The sequence below is a fragment of the Ovis aries genome, chromosome 8, assembly GCF_016772045.2.
Source record: "Ovis aries strain OAR_USU_Benz2616 breed Rambouillet chromosome 8, ARS-UI_Ramb_v3.0, whole genome shotgun sequence".
Taxonomy (NCBI): Eukaryota; Metazoa; Chordata; class Mammalia; order Artiodactyla; family Bovidae; genus Ovis; species Ovis aries.
In genome coordinates, this window is record NC_056061.1 from 402,961 (window position 1) to 423,910 (window position 20,950).

General features: G+C 43.6%; 1 protein-coding gene across 1 annotated transcript in view; it reads left to right on the forward strand.

The window, feature by feature from the left end:
• CD109 (CD109 molecule) overlaps positions 1 to 20,950 on the forward strand; it is a 139,800-nt gene that overhangs the window by 14,517 nt on the left and 104,333 nt on the right. Inside the window, exons 3-4 of the mRNA XM_012182386.4 lie at positions 7,572 to 7,600; positions 15,656 to 15,886. Of these exons, the coding sequence (XP_012037776.3) occupies positions 7,572 to 7,600; positions 15,656 to 15,886 (260 nt within the window). The remainder of the gene's footprint in view (positions 1 to 7,571; positions 7,601 to 15,655; positions 15,887 to 20,950) is intronic.

A 20,950-nucleotide genomic window follows, 5' to 3' on the forward strand; every position in this document is an offset into this window, starting at 1 on the left:
TTTTCTGTAAAGGGCTGGACGGTCAGCGCAGTAGGTTTTGCTGGCCTGTGGTCTTGGTTGCAGCTACTTGGCCACTGTAGCGTGCAAGCAGCCATAGGTGGTGTGAAACAAAGGAGTGTGCTCGTGTGCTGACAGAAATTTATCTGTGGACCTTGAATTTGGAGTTCGTATAATTTCCATGTGTCACAAAACGTTGTTCTTTTTAAAATTTTCCCCAGCTATTTAAAATGCAAACTATTTTTAGTTCATGAACTGTATAAAAATGGGCATAGGCCAGACTTGGCCTGTGGGCTATAGATTGCTGACCTTGACATGATGAATGGCCTGTATATTTAGCAGCCCAGAGCTTGGCTTAAATGGCTTTTCATTTGTATAGCACCTAACAATTAGTTTATATTGTACCATTTTATTTATTTTATTTTTAGTGGGCTTTCATTTGACCTATTTTACACTTCATCAGTCTAAATGGAACAAAACATTGTATATGAAACTCTTATTAAGAAGTTTGTAGAGGCTCCGTGGCGGCTCAGTGGTAAAGAATCCACCTGCCAAGGCAGGACATACAGGTTCGATCCCTGATCCAGGGAGATCCCACATGCTTCGGGGCAGCTGAGCCTGTGGGCCACGACCATTGCACCTGTGCTCTGGGGCCAGGAGCCGCAGCCTGAAGCCCCTGTGCCCTGGAGCTGGTTACTTTGCAGAAAGAGAAGCCGCTGCAACCAGAAGCCGCGTGCCACAGCTGGAGAGTAGGCCCCCTCGCCACAGCTAGAGAAGCGCGCAGCGGCAAAGCCCCAGTGTAGCCAGTGAATGACTAACTAACTAGAACCGTAAAATTCTTTAAAAAGAAAAGAGATTTGTAAGCAAGGAGAGGCAGGAGAGAGAAAAAAGTAAAGGAGGTAAGCAAGGAGAGGCAGGAGAGAGAAAAAAGTAAAGAAGTATGTAAGGGACCGAAGGACATTTTTTTGTTTTGTTTTGCTTAAAGCACTTCTGTTTTCTGTCTAGAATGAGTTAGTTCACCGAAGAGTTCCTTGGCTTAAAAATGACATTAAATCGTGAAGCAGGATCATATTTTAAGGTTTTGCCTTCCATAAATTTGTGGTGGAAACCCCATTTACCACTTTGTCCGTTTGTAATCAAAGAAAATGCTGAATAATGAGGGTATTGTTGAGAGAATATTTAATTTGGTAAAGAGGTCAAATTTTTTAGCTGAAAAGGTGATTTCCTTAAGTTCTTTATTGTATATTACTGAACAGCAGAGAGCTGTCAAAAGTAATTCACCAGTAAACACTAAGTCAGGCACATACATGATAGAAAACCCTTTTTTTCCTATAGAGAATATTTCTGGACCCAGTTGGATTTCCAATTACACACTCTCCTTTCCTTTAGCGATTTTCTGCAGAGCTTTTTGGTGAGCACAGATGTCAGAAGAGGCAGCCTATGGCATAATGGAGTGTGTTTAAAAAGTTAAAGAAAGGTTAGTTTTCGAGTATGCTTATTACACGATTTAAAAATAACTTTGACTCTATTTGTAAATCAAATGACGGCCAGCTCTCAGGCCTGTGCCAAGTGTGAAGCTTTAAAACAAGGTTTCTTTTGAGTGGTTTTGGTGGCTCTGGGAAGGCCAAAGCACTGGAGGATGTTAAGATCGACTTTCTGTGGTAGTAACACAAAAATGATCTGAGTTTTACAGAGTTATCTGCAATAACATTGAGAAGGGCTTCACAGAACAGAATGTATGTTTAGTCAGTGATTAAGAATGACATGCAGCTTTTTGGGAGGTGGTTACTATTTCCTGTGTCTGAGTCTCAGCAAAAGGCCCCAGAAAAAGGGAGAAAAAATGCTCACAACAATTTGCAGATGCCATCTATTTCATCTTCAACCTAGAAGCCCCAGAGAAAGAGATGACTATTTCTCATTGGCACTCCTACCACGCTGCTCTGAATTTTATATTTTGCTGCTGTAAATTATTGCTAGAATGTTAGGACTTTCAAATAAGACTTACCCAGTGCCTGGGAGATTCCAAGCTGCCCTTGTAAATTTAGAGGGAAGACAGCAAGTTAAAAAAAAATGTCAAGTACTTCAAGTCGACCTTTTAATAAGGACACATGGAACAAGTGAGGGGGCTTTAAGTTGGATCTCTTTGCACATTCTTCAAGTCACTTCCTGAGTCCAGCCAGATTTAGGGGTAGACAGACCTCTCTCCTTCTGCACCCCAGCTTTTGGGGGCAGCTGTGTGTTTCTTGGGTCTATGGTGGACATGGTCACCTGTCTGAGCAGTGAGACCCGGGCTTGCAGTCCACCCCCTCTTCCAGTTTCTCTCTGATGAGAAAATTCCTCAAAACTTTGACTCTATGAAGAGCTGCATTAAAATTTGCTGTGTGACTCAGGAAACTCAAACAGGGGCTCTATATCAACCTAGAGGGGTGGGATGGGGAGGGAGGTTCAAGAGGCAGGGGGTACATGTATACCTTCAGCTGATTTATATCGATTTACAGAAAACAACAAAATTCTGTAAAGCAATTATCTTCAATTAAAACATAAATAAACTTAAAAATTAGGAAAAGTTTCTATGAATGGGATTTCCTGCACTTCAAATCTGGGTAGCTGGCTTTGAATTGCTGCAATGCTTGACCTCCTATTAATCAACCTACTGGATTTATTTGGATTGTAGACTCGAAGCTGCTTTTTAATTTTCTCCTTGCTTAGTGTCATGTAGATAAAAATAAATTACTCCCCGTCTCCTGCCCCCAACACAGCACACACGCACACACACACGCACACACGCACACACTGGCAGTCTAGTCTTTGTGAGTTTGCCAGTGATGGGAGGTAACTCTCTGGTCGGGCCCTGGCAGAAAGGAAGCACATTGTTTCCTCCAGTCATGGGGCTGACAAAACAGGCAGCCTTGATGGTTTATGTTAAAGATGTGAAAAATCAGTGACTCTCTATAATCATGCATGCTGGTTTGTTGGGGGAAGAGCTCCTTGCAGTTTAATATTTTTGATTTTATTCCACTGTGGGACACTGTGGTGGGGTGCCATGGCCTCCCTCCCAGAACCAGCGCATCAGGGATGAAGACTTATTCTCTGAAGTCACTGGGGGATGTTGCAGCCCACTGCCTTCTGAGCTGACTCCTCGGGGACTGCGCCCACTAGGGAGATTTGCCCCGCGCCCTCCTTGGGGGAGGCCCAGCTTCCCTGCCAACCCTACTCAGGGCAGCTAGGGGTCGGACTGGCTTCTGAGGGCTCCCGATGGATGTGTCTGGAGCCTGCGTTGCAGCTTCTTCCCTCTTCCTCCCCAGTCCTGCCTCCACAAGTCTTCTCCAGGGCTGGTCCCAGGCGCACGCCCTGCTTTTTCATCACCATCTCAGAATTAGCTTCCCAGGGAACCAACCTTAGACACGTGTGGTTGTTTCCTTTGAAGGTGAGTTTTTCCGATCTTGAAAGTGAAAGTGAAAGTGAAGTCGCTCAGTTGTGTCTGACTCTGCGACCCGTGGACTGTAGCCCACCAAGCTCCTCCGTCCATGGGATTCTCCAGGCAAGAATACTGGAGTGGGTTGCCATTTCCTTCTCCAGGGGATCTTCCCGACCCAGGGAACGAACCCAGGTCTCCCACATTGCAGGCAGACGCTTTAACCTCTGCACCACCAGGGAAGCCCCTTTCCGATCTTGAAGTTAGCTTCAAATGTGTCAAGACTGTGTAGTGTGAAGAAGTGATAAAAAGAGCTGAGAAATTGTCCAGTTTGTATTTCCTTTTCGGAAGGTTCTTGTATTACACAAATTTTTTAATGAGCTCCACCACTGCAGCTCCTCTAAGGGTGGGGAGAAACATCATGGAAGAGTATCTGGGTTCCTGGTGATGATTAACGTAGAGTCGAGGGGAGAAGGGAGTCCAAAAGTCTGTGATTTTGAACCTGTCTGACTGATGAGTCAGGAGCATACACAAAGAGGCTTCCCAGGATGTGCAGCTTTTATGTAATCAAAGGTGGGTAGAATACAAGAACAAAAGTACAGTTGCTGGTAGAAACAGAGGCAGTGGCTTAGAATCTCGGCTCTGTTACTTCTTTTTTATGTGACTTTGGGGAACTCACTTAAGGTCACTGTGATTCAGGTTCTCATTTGTAAAATAAGGATACTAATACTTAAAATTGCTAGAGAATCTTTTTTATTTCAAATGTGTTCCAGTTATCTATTGCTGTGAATGAAACACTCAACACTTAGGAGCTTCAAACAACTATAGTTTATTATTTCTCACGAGACTTAGTCCTTCCACATATACATACAAGATTGGTAATTTGTCTTAATCAGTTATTATCATAATTGTTGTGAAATTTTCTAATTCCATGATTCCTTCTACATTTATTAATTGGAATTCTATGGTAAAGAATAACTTTTTCAGAATGTGTATGTATAACAGAATCTCTTTGCTCTACAGGAGAAATTAACATTGTAAATCAACTATCCTTCAATAAAATTAATTAAAAATAGTAAAAAAAAAGAGTAACTTTTTCTTCTCCCTCATTTAAATAATATACCAGCACAAATTCATAGACTCTTATTTTATTCTGTAGGTTATACTCCAGTATTCATTTGAATGTTCCAGTTATCTGGCCATTATCATCATAATATTCAATCTGAACATTCACATAAATGAAAAATTATTTTTATAGATTTCCCATATTATTCCTTACATCATGCATGCCTAGCTTTCCCTATTATCAGTATTGCTCATAAGAATGGTACATTATTTTTCTTACCAAGGATGAACCTGTGTTGTTATTTCATAATCTCCCAAACTTCATAGGTTACATGTTTACATTAAGATTCACTCTTGGTGGTGTAAATTCTGTGGGTTTTGTTGAATGTATAGTGACAATTTGTTCATCATTATAATGTCATACAAAGTATTTTTACTGCCCTAAAATCTTTTTTTTTTCCTGTCAAAGATAAGTTGACTACCTAGAATAATGAAAGTAGAAGCAAAAATAAACAAATGGGACCTAATTTATTTAAAAGCTTTTGCATAGCAAAGGAAAGAATAAACTAAAGAAAAGACAACCCTCAGAATTGGAGAAAATATTTTAAAATAAACCAACTGACAAGGGATTAATCTTTAAGATATACAAACAGCCCATGCAGCTCAATATAAAAAAAACAACCCAATCAAAAAATGGGCAGAAAATCTAAATAGACATTCCAAAGAAGACATTCAGATGGCCCACAAACAGATGAAAATATATTCAACATCATTAATTATTAGAGAAATGCAAATCAAAATTACAGTGAGGTGTCACTTTACATCAGTCAGAATGGCCATCATCCAAAATCTACAAATAATAAATGCTAGAGAAGGTGTCCTGAAAGGAGAACCCTCCTATGCTGTTGGTGGGGATGTAAATTGGTTACCGCCGCTATGGAGAACAGTATGGAGGTTCCTCAAAAACCTAAAAGTAGAGCTACCATATGATCCAGGCAATCCCACTCCTGAGCATATATCCAGAGAAAACCATAGTTCAGAAAGATATATGCACCCTGAAGTTCATTGCAGCACTATTTACAATAGCCAGGACATGGAAGCAACCTCAGTGCCCATCAGCAGAGGTATGGATAAAGATGTGGTACAGATGTACAGTAGAATATTGCTGGACTGTAAAAAGGAATGAAATAGTGCCATTGCAGAGACGTGGATGGACCTGGAGATGGTCATACAGAGTGAAGTCAAAGAGAAAAACAGTTGTCTCCTAAAACTGCCTATAGGCGGAATCTAGAAAAATGGTACAGATGAGCTTATTTGCAAAGCAGAAATAGAGTCACAGATACAGTGAACAAGCTTATGGTTACTCAGGGGAGGGGGAATGGTATGAACTGGGAGACTGGGACTGACACGTACACTGTTGTGTGTGAAAGAGTAACTAATGAGAACCTACCGTGTAGCACAGGAAGCGCTGCTCAGTGCTGTGTGCGCTAAATCGATTCAGTTGTGCCCGACTCTTTGCCACCCTATGGAATGTAGCCCAGCAGACACCTCTGTCCATGGGATTCTCCAGGCAAGAGTAGTGGAGTGGGTTGCCCTCCTCTAGACTCAGCGCTCTATGGTGGCCTAAATGGGAAGGAAATCTAAAAAAGGGTAGATGTATATGCAGGTTTAACTGGTTTGCTTTGCCATACAGCAGAAACGAACACAAGATTGTAGAGCAACTATACTTCAGTAACAAGTAATAAGAAAAATTGGTTGGCTGTACTTATGGAGTCTATTTCTAGGCTGTCTATTCTGTCCCATTGATCTGCCTATCCTTTTGCTGGAATCACATGGTCTTGATTACTGTGGCTTTATAGTAAGTCTTGAAGTCAGGCAGCATCATTCCTCCACCTTTATTCTTCAGTACGGTTAGCTAGTCTGCATCTTTTGCTTTTCCGTGTAAACTTTAGAATCAGTTTGTTGAAATCCATAAAATCACTTGCTGGGATTTTGATTAGGATTGCGTTGACTCGAAAGATCAAGTTGGGAAGAACTGATGTCTTGATAATTGAGTTGTTCTATTTATGAACATTGAGCGTCTCTCCATTTATTTAGCTCTTTGATTTCAAAGATTTTTTAAAAAAGTATTTATTTTTAAAATTTGGCCGCATTGGGTCCTAGTTGCAGCGTGATGGCTTTCCCTGCAGCATGTGGGGCCTTAGCTCCCGACCAGGGATTCATCCTGCATTCCCTGTGTTGCAAGGCCGACTCAGCCACTGGACTAGCAGGGAAGCTCTGTGGATAAAAAAATTGAACCTGGAGAATTAGGTAACATGTCAAGGACAGGACTAGTGGTCTGATTGCAGAAGCCACCGGCCTGACCCCTGCTGCATGCTATGCCTGTCTGTTCCCACGGGGTAGACGCCCATGGCCTCCAGGAGGAGAAGGGCTGTGTCTGTCTTATTTACTGGGTTACCCTTAATAAGTGTTTCTTAAATGAATGAAGAAACTGAGGGCCTGTTACCACCTATAAATTCATGTCACTTAAATGGGAACTTCGAATAAGTACTGTTTTATTTTTAACTTGGAACATTTTTCCCTAGCAGTAAATAGATTTGATGAGAAGTTGACATGAGTTAAATTAGCAGTCTTTGTTTAGTAACTTACATGAAAAAAGTCTGCATCGTTTTAATACTAGTGGGTCAGTTAGGAGTCCCAGCTCACCCCTGATGTGACTAATGCCTTCCTTTTTTCTGTCTGTCATGAGTATATGAGAAATGTTCATTAGAAGTGAACCTCAGCTTCCTTCTGTTCACGGTATGAAGTGTCCCTCAAACATGTTTAATCTTAAAACAGCGAGAGAAGCAGTAGCAACACTGACACCAGAAATGAACGTGGAAAAGAGAAGCAGAGCCCGGTTTTTGGGGAGAGGTTTGCCCACTTGTGTTCTGGGCTTTAATAAAGTTGTTTTGGCTTGGCTAAAGAAATTTGTGATTTAGTAAGTTTATGATACCCTGTATATTTGAAAGACTATTAGGAGAGTCTTAATGAGTTTTATGTTATATCATCATATTCAAATTATGACTGTTTTCTTCCCTGTTTTCCTTTTTAGGCTCTTTCAAGACACTTATTCTTCCATCAGTAAGTATTTATTTTAAAAATTTGGTTTCATAATTGTGCATCGTGTCAGTGAAATGAATTTCCGATGTTTTTGACTTTCATATTGATTTACGTGCCTTGTGAGTTTGGCTTGAGTTCAGTTCCACCTTCAGATTATTTAAGAATGATATTACTCCAGGGAGATTGGTTATTAGCCTCTTCAGATGCATAGTGGAGATTTTCCTTTTGTAAAATAGAGAACTTCCTGAGGGGAACTGGCTTGGACTCTCCGCACAGGGACCTGGGTGGGTTTGGTCCTGCTTCTGCCCTAATGAGCGCAGCAGCCTTGGGCGTGTCATTGTTGCTCCCTCCCAGTTTGTTTGTCCTGGAAAAGGGCAGTGCCTTGTTGAGCAGAATTGCTGCTTGAAGCCAAACAAACAAATAAAAATCAGTAATTGATACTGATCCTATCTTTGATTAAAATTTTGATTTTTTTTGTTTCATAATTCTGTATTGCTTTTGCTATTTATTATTGAGTTTTTTGCTATTATTATTGAGTTACTGGATTATTGAGTTTTTTGGCACCCTCTTAAATTTTGCACTTGAGGCAAGTGCCTGGCTCACCTCACCGTGGTCCCAGCCCTGGAGAAGGGGATAAAAGTGTAGTCTGTTTCACAGAGGCTACCCTGGAGGTGAAATGAGATGTGAACATGCTGTGGCATCTGCTGTAGAAGTGGGAGGAGTTAGCGGATTCGTGTTGGTGTGTGGCAAAACCAATACAATATTGTAAAGTAATTAACCTCCAATTATAGTAAATAAGTTTATATCTTAAAAAAAAGGAAACCTCGTTATTCAATGTTGCTTAACTAGTCCTACTTCTCATAGCTTTAATTTGGAAGTCTGTAACTGTTTTCTTTTGGAGCTTCACACATTTAATGTACAGTTAAACACAGCATCCACCAAGAGGACAATTTGGTGTACTTTTCTGGGACTAGATGAGTAATGACTTTGACCTTGACACATTACACACTTATGTAGGGTCAGCATCTCCCAATAAGCCAGGTTCCCTATTACCTCTTGAAGTTTGCTTATTAAGCACATTCAGAAACCACATTCATTTTGAGGGGGAGTTCTTAGGGAATGGGCTTCCCTGGTGGGTCGGTGATAAAGAATCTGCCTGCAGTGCTGGAGACCTTGGTTCAGTCCCTGGGTCGGGAAGATCCCCTGGAGAAGGGAATGGCTACCCACTTTGCTATTCTTGTCTGGAGAATTCCTTGGACAGAGGAGCCTTGTTGGGGGTAGGGGGACTACAGTCAGTGGGATCACAAAGAGTTGGGCATTACTGAGTGACGAACACTTTTCCACTTTTCACGCTCTTGGAGAATATATAGTGCTCCCAAACAGCTCCTCCCCCTGGAGGAGGAAATGGCAGCCTGCTTCAGTATTCTTGCCTGGAAAATTCCGTGGACAGAGGTGTCTGGTGGGCTACAGTTCATGGAGTTGCACAGAGTCAGACGCGGCTGGGTGAGCACAAACAATCCGTTATAAAAAGTCCTTGGTTTTGTTCAGTCTCTAAGTTGTATCTGTCTCTTTGCCACCCCATGGCCTGCAACATGCCAGGCTTCCCTGTCCTTCACTGTCTCTGGAGTTTGCTTAAATTCATGTCCACTGAGTCAGTATTGCTATTTAATCATCTCATCCTCTGACACCCCCTTCCTCTTTTAATTTTTCCCAGAGTCAGGGTCTTTTCCAGTGAGTCGGCTCTTTGCATCAGGTAGGCTAAGTGTTGGAGCTTCAGCTTTAGCATCAATCCTTTCAATTATTCAGGTTGATTTCCTTTAGGATTGACTGGTTTGATCTCTTTGCAATTCAAGGGACTCTTAGAATCTCCAGCACCACAGTTTGAAAGCATCAGTTCTTCAGTGCTCAGCCTTTTTTATGGTTCAACTCTCTGTACAAGTCATCTGTACTTGACTATAGGAAAAACCATAGCTTTGTCTATACAGACCTTTGTCATCAGGGTGATGTCTCTGCTTTTTAATATACTTTCTAGATTTGTCATAGCTTTTCTTCCAAGGAGTGAATGTCTTTTAATTTCATGGCTGCAGTCACTGTTAAAATCATGGCTGCAGTGATTTTGGAGCCCCTAAAAATAAAATCTGCCACTGTTTCCATTTTTCCCCTTTTATTTGCCATGAAGTGATGGGACCATGAGCTTAGTTTTTTGAATGTTGAGTTTTAAGCCAGCTTTTTCACTCTATTCTTTCACCCTCATCAAGAGGCTCTTTAGTTTCTGTTTGCTTTCTGCCATTAGAGTGGTTTCATCTGCGTATCTGAGATTGCCAATATTTTTCCCGACAATCTTGATTCCAGCTTGGCATTTCACACCATGTACTCTGTGTATAAGTTAAATAAGCAGTGTGACAACATACAGCCTTGACATACTCCTCTCATAACTATTATATTTCTTGCCTATTATGTTTGTACTTACCTTACTAAGAAATATACTGCTGTAAAATAGAAAGTAGGGGCAGGGCAAGTGTAGGCATAAGTAGGCAAAGTGGGGTTAAAAAAACCCCAAACTTAATGACAATAAGATATTAGACTGCGTTAATACGACTTCAGACATTAGGTGCTGGCTCCCCATGTCTGTGTCCTTAACTCTGTTGAAAGAGTATTACAATGAGAAGATTAAAATAAATCCTGTGTGACTTAATTGTCTGATAGCGGAAGAGGGTGAGATTTAAGTTCAGGAAGAACAGCTTGAAGCACAGTAACTGCTTTCCTCAAAGAAGTCCACAGCTGCGCTGGCTGGAGGGTAGTGAGACTGGAAGGAGCAGGCGTGTGGGTGGGACCGGAGCACTTGGGCTGGGATTCCAGTAAGCCTCCTCTAAACTGTACTCATCCCATTTATCATTAGCTGCAAATTTCACTCCTGTTACTCTTTAAATTAAAAAAAAATTAAATTTATTTTTGGCCACACTGGGTGTTTGTTGCTGCACGTGGGCTTTTTCTCGTTGCAGCAAGCAAGGGCTGCTCTCTAGACAGGGTTCGCGGGCGTCTCATTGCAGTGGCTTCTCTGTTGGGGAGCACGGGCTCTAGCGCGTAGGCTCAGTAGCTGCGGCACAGAGGCTTAGTTGCACACAGGCATGTGGGATCTTCCTGGACCAGGGATCAAACCCATGTCCCCCGCATTGGCAGGTGGTTTTTTAATCACTAGACCACCAGGGAAGCCCTACTATTATTCTTAAAAGTCTTAACTGTATGAAATACTTAACCCAGTATCTCCTGTTTGTCTTTAACATTATTTCTGTTGTATATAGATACAGCAGTTACGTGTTGAAAACTTTACTAGAGCTTATGCTTAGGACTAGATCCTTTTTTAGTAAAACAGAACTTTAAAGACTTAGTCATAAAGTGTCTGGGAAAATTTGATAATGCTTGGCAAAAATAGAAGGTTCTGCATTTTTATGAGTGTTCAATGAAAATAGACCCATCTTTAAAAGAGTACTTGCATTCTGATGTTTGCAAATATAATATTTAAAATTAGTTTTTAAGGTACTCATGAATTTTTGCTATAAAATGTGAATATTTTGGCTGCGTTAAAACAAGTGTGTTTTTAATATCTGACTGGCTCATTTTTTCTGCTTCTGATATAGTGAAGTCAGCCTTCAGTAAGAAGTAAATTAAAAAAGCAATTTATGCTTAACATAAAGGTTGTTTTTTATATAAAATATGCTACAAAAAGTTTCTGTTATTCTCTTTGTAAATAAAATGTAAAATGAGGGAGTGGCTTTTAAAATTAAAATGCTTAAAATTTTTAAAATTTTATATTGGAGGATAGTTGATACAATGTTGTGTTAGTTTCAGGTATACAGCAAAGTGAATCATGTATGCATATACATACATCTATTCTGTTTTGGATCTTTTCCCATATAAATTATTACAGAATATTGAGTATAGTTCCCTGTGTTATACAGTAGGTCCTTGTGGAATATCTGTCTTACATATGAAAGTGAAAGTCGCACAGCTGTGTCTGAATCTTTGTGATCTCATGGACTGTGGCCTGTAGCCTCTGTCCATGGAATTCTCCGTGCATGAATACTGGAGTGGGCTGCCATTTCCTTCTCTAGGGCATCTTCCCAACCCAGGGATCGAACTCAGGTCTCCTGCATTGCAGGAAGCTTCTATACCAACTGAGCCACTCAGGAAGCCCCATCTTGCATATAATAGTATGTATATGTTAATCCCAACCTCCTAATAAAATTAGAATGCCTTTAATGTTTAATTACTAATATATTTTAAAATAGAAACTATCATCTTAAGTTTCTCAGTTTTATTTAGAAAGTTATTTGAAATTGCCATTACTTTTGGTAACTGGAGTTATTAGTGAAATAAAGTAGTATTAAATACTCTTGTGTTGTCTCAGTTTCCTTAAGACAGTTAATCTTTCAGAGAAGGTGAGATGGTTTTAGATGGGCCAGATTAGAATCAGGAATCTGTTGTCACTTTGGGATTTATTGTCCATTAGGGACTTTCCCGAGCAACCCTCTGTCATGTACTCTGGGTGGAGAGCTGTCATCCACCTGGAGGGTTTGTGTTTATGGATACCCAGAACATTCTTAGCATAACTGAGAATCAGCAGCGCTCAGCTCAGGTGCTGGTTGATATCTTGTTGATCTAAGTCCTGGGGACTGAGCACCCCCGGCCTCTTGTCCTGCTCTCAGACAGTGTCTGTCTCTGGGAACCACATCTTTCCCCCGCCCTGCGACTTCAGCTGAACACATAGGATCCAAAATCTCTGCACATAAATAATTGGTTCTGGTATACGAGGTAAGGAGCCCCTCTATTACCAGTTCAGGGAACTCTTTTCAGTAATTGTGGGAGAAGGTGGGAGGCAGTTTACCATCAGAGATTCGGGAGGTTTGCTACCTTTGATCCTCACCACCGTCGGGAGCAGGTTACAACTCTGTGGGTCCGGCACAGGGAGACTCTTTCATGGGGATCGCTTAACATCCCCAGTATTTTCTCCAGCCTCCTTCTCACTATGCCCTCCACTGTTACCAGTGGAGGGCCAGGGTCTGTACTGACACCCACGGTGATGGTGACACCCTGAGCCGTGCAGGGGTGCCCCCCGATTCAGGGGGACATCCAAGGTCCACTCTGAAAGTCCATATTGTTACCTCTGACTTTCCAGCCCTCGGATCGTCCCCAAGACTTTGAGGGTCCTAAACCGCCCACATTTTGCCTGTGAGGAGGTGGGGTTTCTACCAGGGGAGGGTTGAACAAGAGAATTATGGTAACTGAAAGGAGCAGAGAGGCAGCACTGTCCCCTCTTGGTATCAACTCCCTGAAGGAGGATGGAGCAGGAGGCAGGAGGAGTCCTTGGACACCTTTGTGTCGCTTCTAATTCTCTAACTGACTTTTCGTGGTTAATAAGTCTTTGGTTGCAGGCCTCTGCATCATTAATTTGGTTTAAGTCTTTAATCTACTGGGGCTTTCCTGGTGGCTCAAATGGCAAAGAATCTGCCTGCAATGCAGAGACCTGGGTTCGATCCCTGGTTTGGGAAGATACCCTGGAGAAGGGAATGGCAACCCATTCCAGTATTCTTATCTGGAGAATTCCATGGACAGAGAAGCCTGGTGAGCTATAGTCCATGAGGTAGCCAAGAGTTGGACACGACTGAGCGACTAATACTACTTTAATCTACTGTCTGTTCTGGGGCCTCTGTGCCACTAATCTGTGGCATATACAAGCAAATGATATACTGGTTCCTGGCATATATATTTTCCTGCTTACCTTCCCTTGTGGCTCAGCTGGTAAAGAATCCGCCTGCAGTGCAGGAGACCTGGGTTCGATCACTGGGTTGGGAAGATCCCCTGGAGAAGGAAAGGCTACCCACTCTGGTATTCTGGCCTGGAGAATTTCATGGACTGTGTAGTCCAGGGGGTCACAAAGAGTCGGACACGACTGAGCGACTTTCACGTGTACTCTTGTGAACATGCTTACAGTATTGAACACTCCGTTTAAAAGAATCTGAGGACTGAAGCATCGTTTGAGAGAACAGAATAGAAGGATGCAAGTGCTGGGCTAGGTTCTCAGCCCTCTAGGGTGTACATCTTTGGTTCACGTTGAATTCCAAGCTTGAAGGTGCTCAGGGAATGTTTGTTAAAGGAAAGCAAAAATCAGTACTAGAGGTCATTTGAAGGAGATATGACTGTTTCTCCTAACAGTTTATTATGAAAATATTAAATATCAAAAAAATCTGAAAGAGTTTCGTAGTGAACAGGCTTATAGCTACCACTTCGAATCTACTGTTAATGTTTTACTGTACTAGCTTTATCACATATTTAATCTGTCTACTCATTTCTCCATCCATGAAGTCATCTTATTTTTAAAATGCTTTTCTGAGTAAATTGGGAACATCAGTACTTTTCTCCCTGTTGTGTTCGCGGTTCATCATGTCTCTTTCATATTCTTATCCGTATTGCTGGCTTTTTGGTGGCTGCTATTGCTGGAAAATTTCCTCAGAGCCCTCTGTGGGCAAATCTTATTTTTCCAAAGGAGGCAGACCATCATTTCAGAATCTCGGGGTTAGGAATATGAAAATGAACTAAAACTCAAGTGTATTAGTTATCTCCTGCTGTGTAACCTATGGTCCCCAAATGCTGGTGTAAAACAGTCAGAGAATTTTATTACTTTGCACACTTTCTGTGGGTCGGGAAGCTGGGGGCTGTGTAGCTGAGCAGGTCTGACGTGGGGTCTCAGGAGACGGCGCTTCCTGTGTCCGAGCTGCTGACCTCTGCAGGCGACCCCGAGCCTGGGGGTCCCCGGGAAGGTCGCTATTCACGCGGCTGGCAGGTGGGCTGTGGCTGTTGGCCTCTGTCCCTCCCCATATGGACTCTCACGGGCCTCTTGAGTGTCCTCATTGCATGGCAGCTGACTTCCCCCAGAGCCTCGGATCTGAGAAAGAGAGAACCAGGCAGAAGGTATCTGGTTAACGACACAGCCTCATTCTACTCCCGAGGAGCAGGTCACTGGAGATTTAGGCTTTCCCTTTTGCAAGGAGAAGGGTCAAAAAATATTTGGACATGTTTTGTTTAAAAAAGCTTTTTATTTTGTGTTGGGCTATAGCTGATTAACAGCCTTGTGATAGTTTCAGATGAACAGGAAAGGGACTCAGCCATACATGCACATGTTGGATACGTGAATGGATTTCTCCCCCAAACTCCCCTCCCAACCAGGCTGTCCCATAGCATTGAGCAGAGTTCCATGTGCTGGACAGTAGTAGGTCCCTTTTGGGTATCTGTGTTAAATATAGCAGTGTGGACATATTTTAAAACCACCACATGAAGGCTCTCCTTAGAGTATATAGCTCATCCCGGGTCTGAATCTCAGCTAGTGACCTGGCGCAACTTCTTTCACTCTTCCAAGCCCCCCAGGTTCCTGGTTTGTAACCTGGCATTTGTTAGAGCATCCCCCTGAAGGATTGTTGTGAGGTGGAACGACGCGGCGTGTGTAAGTTGCCAAGTGTGGCTTCTGGTCTGTCAATGCTAGAAGGTAGGATTTCCACTAGTGACAGACACAGTAACAGTATTGGTGCCATCAGACCTACCAGGACTATGACACGATGCACAAGGTTGGGCAAGAGAGTGCATCTTGGCACAGGTAAGAGATCCTGGAGAGAGAAGGGCAAGAAAACCAGTCTTGTGCAAATGTGCCTTTGGGCTGCCTCAGGCAGGGTAAGGCTCGGAAGCGAATGCTGAAGGGTGTTCTGACTCACAGTGACTGTACATGCAGAAGAGTTTGTACTTGGAATAGGAAGTGACAAGGTGACTGCTGACAGGGCTGTGGGGCGAGGCTCCTGCAGTCTGGGAACCTTGAGATTTAACTAGAGAGCAAACACCAGGGTGTGGAAAGAGGGAAAACAAAATTTTTAATTGTGGTGCCTAAGAGTAGCACATTTTTCAACGTTGCAATTACTTCTGATAATACTGTATATTTAAAACTTCAATTCTAACTTACAATTAAAAACATTTTTGAGGTAAAACGATGAGACCTTGATACATCTGATGTCTTCTTTTTTTCCCCCCCAGCTACCTCTGAACAGTGCCGATGAGATGTATGAGCTCCGTGTCACTGGACGTGCCCAGGATGAGATTTTATTCTCAAATAGTACGCGCTTATCATTTGAGACCAAGAGAATGACTGTCTTCATTCAAACAGACAAGCCCCTCTATAAACCAAAGCAGGAAGTGAAGTTTCGTGTTGTTACACTCTTCTCTGATTTTAAGCCTTTTAAAACCTTTTTAAACATTCTAATTAAGGTGAGTGCCAGGTGGAAATGACACTGGGGCTTCAAGCCAGCTCATGGAGCTCTCTTGAAAGTTCTGCTGACATTGTTGGTCCTGCGACGTCTTGGGATTTACGTGGCTAAGCTCCCTTCCTGACGTGGGATGGTTTCCCTAGGAAGGGGATGGTAGAGCATAGGTTAAGAGCTCAGGCTCCAGAGTCAGCCTGCTTGGGTTTTGGTCCCGGCTTCATTATTGATTAATTCATTTGTCAAACATGTTAAACCTCTTTGTCCTCAATATTCTTCTTAGTAGTTATTGTTGTTATAAATTAAACAAACACAGAAATCTAGCAAACAAACGTGTACATGTAACTTCAAGCCAAGATACGTTTGTAGCAAATACCACATGGGTTGGCATGTTTAATGCATATTCCTTGCTCACATTGATGTTGTATCCGGGTGGGTAGTGGACAAATAATAAATTAACATACAAATCTCTATATATAAAAGAATAAGTTATGTATGTGTGAAAGAGAGGGAAAGAGCTTGTGTTTGCTGTTCTCAATAGGGTTGACTCTGCCAACAGAGGGATGGCATAGGAACTTGTTCGGGCCAGTGGGGGAGGAAACTAGCAGAGCACTTTGCCCAGAAAGTGAGTGGACAATATTAGGACAATATAAGTCAGGTACAAGTAGGTTGACTGGAGGAGGGGCTATACGGGATTTTCTTGGCTATGATATGCACCTTGGATTTTACTGTGAGGGAAATGAAAATTCACTGGAGAATTCTAAGGAGAGGCATGATATGATTTGACTTAAGATTTTAGAAGGATCACTCTATGCTCTAAGAAGTGCTTAGAGGTGCTAGCTCTGTGAGCTTGAGGAAATGAATCAACATCTCTGAGCCTTGGTTTCCTTATTTGTAAAATGCGTAAAAATAATAAGACCTTTGTGAGGATTATGTGAGGGAGTTCAAGTAGAGCATTTAGAACTGTGTCCAGCACATAGAACATGCTCACTAAAATTAGCTGTAGGAGCCCCTTCTGGCAAGAAGTCTCTGGCCTCTGCTGCTGGAACACAGCAAGCTCTGAAAGCAGTGTGGTTAGCAGACCGAGTGCTTTCTGGTGAGAACCAAGCTGAAGATGGCCGAGATCCAGGGGGACCTGGTTATCTACATGTAAGCCGAGGAGAATATTAGACATTTGATCAATGGCATAGAAATAGGGTGAGCAACTCATCCCAGTTTGCTGGGACTTTCTTTTGAAAAATCCCCTCAGTCCCAGGACATCGGTTACCCTAAATGTTCTGACTAATAACAGACTGGAAGGTAAATTTAGGCTTTCTATTTCCGTATCTTCCTATTCTTCTTAGTAGTTGTTGTTGTTATAAATTAAAGAAACACAGAAATCTAGCAAACAAACATGTGTACATATAGCTTGAAGCCAAGATATGTTTGTAGCAAATACCACAGGGGTTGGCATGTTCAATGAGTATTTCTTGAGTGGCACTGGTATTATTTCAGAATTTGCAGCTCTGTGAATTTCTGCCTTTGCTGTGTTGGAGTAAAGCAGGTCACCATAGTGAACAGCATGTCTAAATGCATATAACTCTCTGAATGGTGTTTATGGATGCCATTCATACTGTCCATCTTCCTTTGCCCACAAATACCGAATGCTCCGTGTAAAAGGAGGAGTCGGAAGCGAGTGTCTGCCTGTGTCTGGCTGTTTGCATTAGATCTGCGTGTTTACTGTCTCAATTGAGTAAAAGTCAGCCCTGGATAAATGGTCTGTTCTAGGCGTTAACTCAGAAGGAACCCTGCTGATGCTGTTTTGTGGATTCGTTTGGCCCCTCTCTCAGAGTTTGGACTTGACCTGACACATTAGTCTTTCCCAGAAATGCATGGAGAGACCTTCTTCTTGCTGCTTCTGGTTCTGAGGGATCCTGCCGGCCTGGCTGATGGGTGGCTCCCTCGGTCAAGTGAAGTGAAAGTCGCTCAGTTGTGTCCAACTCTTTGCGACCCCATGGACTGTATAGTCCATGGGATTCTCCAGGCCAGAATACTGGAGTGGGTAGCCTTTCCCTCCTCCAGGGGGTCTTCTCAACCCAGGGATCGAACCCAGGTCTTCCGTATTGCAGGAAGATTCTTAACCGGCTGAGCCACAAGGGAAGCTTTGGGGAGGAAAATTTAGACTGAAATTCTACCAGGAACCCACGGCGTTTGGGACCCTGCCCTCCTCCTTCTGAAAACCGTCCTTTGGGCCCAGTTCATCAGACTGTGATATTTCCTACATCTTTCTTGGAGAAATTTCCCAGAAAAAAGTAGGTCTTTAGTGTAGTGAGAGCCCCTGATGTGAACCAAGTTGTACTTGCTAGCACAGCACTCCCTGCAGGCGAGTGTGGAGAATGCATCTTGGATCTACAACTGTTGGGGGCCCGTGTTGCCCAGCCGAGAACGACTCACTGTAGGATGTACCTAAAATACTGACCATCATAGCATATTCAGGCACTTCGGTGTTTTTCTGGGATCATTGGTTATTTCCCCTGATCTAATGACTGGCTTTCTCAGGAAGCAAAGGGGCTTCAGGGGCCTGTTTATGGTAATATAAGCTGCTTTCTCCTAATTCTGGCCGCCTGCAGCCAGTTTGTCCTTACACAATGGAAATATAAGTGTTTCAACAGTGACTGGGGGCTTCCCAGGTGGCTCAATGGGTAAAGAATCCGCCTGCAATACAGGAGACGTGGGTTTGATCCCTGGGTCGGTAAAATCCGCCAGGGAAGGGAATGGCTACCCACTCCAGTACTCTTGCCTGGAGAACTCCGTGGACAGAACTCTGAGCCTGGAGGGCTGCAGTCCATGGGGTCGTAAAGAGTCAGACACGACTGAGGTGACTGAGCACGACAGTGTGGTGGTCACTGGCTCGGTGTTTTCTACCCTGCTGCCCTTCTTCATGAGCTTGTTGCTTCTGGTACAGGTGGATGGTCTTGTGGGCACGGCGGCTGGCCTGGGGTCCATCCCATCTGTGGCTGTGCTCTGACGCTCTGGCCTGGAGCAGTGGTGGCAAACCCAGAACCTCATCCTTGGCTAGAGGAGGGGCCGCCACATTTCAGTGACTTGCCGTCTGTAATTCTACATGCCAGATGCTTAACGTGTGTGTGCTGTGCTCAGTCACATCCGACTCTTTGCGACCCCAGGCACTGTAGTCTGCCAGGCTCTTCTGTCCATGGAGTTTTCCAGGCAAGAATTCTGTAGTGGGTTGGGCTGCCATTTCCTTCTCCAGGGGATCTTCCCAGCCCAGGGATCAAACCTTTGTCTCCTTCACTGGTAGGCGGATCCTTCGCCACTGAGCCACCTTGTGCGTAATCTGGGACTCCAGAGAGTGGCAGAGATCCTTGCCTTCTCTAGCCAGGGTTAGTTTATTGCTTGAGAGGGTGTGGCACAGGCAGCAGGCACTGTGCTGTGCAGAGGAAGCTGACGGACAGCCCGAACTGTGCGGAGGCGACTCAGAGAGTGTGGGGGACCAGTTTCCCTCTGTCTCCAGCCACATGACTGTTCCGTCTGCGGCAGGGGCACTGCTCACATCACACTGCGCTGTGCTGTGTGTGTCCCAACAGGAGGTGACCATGTGCAAATGCTCTGCTGTGGTGCGCCTGTTCAGATCCTCGTGTGCCCTGGAAGGACCTCTGGCCTTTCTCCGTTCTCCGTGTCTTCCTGGTTGGTGACATGCCCAGGACTTAGACCGGCCTGGGAAATGAGAGGGATTTGTCTCATTCACACCCAACCCCCTCAGTCCTCTAGGTCATCAAAGCCTTCAGTGTGGGTTTCCTTTGTTTATAGGGCTGTGGGAAAAATGGGTACCTTCGCCAAAGTAATACATCAGTGGACTGTATGCGTTTCTTTGCCTACATTTTATGCAACCCTGTGAATTATTTTTTCTTTTTGTCAGTGTGACAGAAGAAAAATGGCCTTTCATTGTTTTCACTTGCATTTCCTTAATTATTCGACAGCATGTATTTATTAGCTTTTCATTTTTGATCCTTTGAGCTCTGGGTGTCATGCCGTGGCAGTGGGTGGGAGAGCCAGCTCTGATTGCAGTGCCTGCTCCAGGGTTTGCCAAGCATGGTGACCTTCTGATTCTTGACCTGCTTGTGGTCTCTGCTTTTAACAGTTGGTTTCTGCCTTACTAGACTGCTTACTCAGTGGTCAGCATTGTTTTCACCCCGACTTTCACACTCGTTCCTGCTGGAGGAGAGAGATTTCTTCTGACCGAAACACCACCTTGAGTTAGAGGATAGAAATTAAGAATGGAGAAATATTTGATCCCTACTGCCAGGAGTTCATAGTCCAGGGAACAAAGAAATACCAAACCCAAACTAACAATGACAAAAGCACCAAAAAACCTAGATAATGAATGAGAGCTTTGAGCACTAATAACGTGTCAAGAGGGGTGAACTCCAGACATCCTGAGGTTTCTCCAGGAAGTGGTGGCTTCTGCCTGTTGGAGGCCTGTGGAGAAGGAAGAGAATTTGGAGCTCATTTCAGCAGCTGGACAAGAAGTGAGGGCCTTCCATGCAGCAATTTGTAGAGGCTTAGGTACACTGGCATTTGGAGCAAATTACAATCAAATCTGTGTGTTGGGAGGAAGATGTGCCTTGAACAGTAGATGGGGTCAGCTTACTGAGCCCTGTAAACTGTGCAGGGGCTTCCCTGGTGGATCAGCCTGCCAAGCAGTAGGTTCATATTCAGTCCCTGGGTCAGAAAGATCCCCTGGAGGAGGAAATAGCAACCTGCTCCAATATTCTTGGCTGGGAAATCCTGTGGACGGAGGAGCCTGGTGGGCTACGGTCCATGAGGTTACAGAACAGCTGGACGTGAGTTAGCGGCTACACAATAACAAACTATGCAAGGAGTGTAGCTCTCACTGTGTAGGCAAATAGAAGCCGTCGTTCCTTGGTGGTCTAGTATTATGATCATAGGCGGTGTTTATTCACTGTTGCATGCCAGGAACTGTGCCGGGTGTTTCAGCCACTGTGCCTCAGCCTCAGGTTTGTGTTTGGCAGTGGGGAAGATGCATTGGAGGGGCAAGACTGGGGGAGAGAGA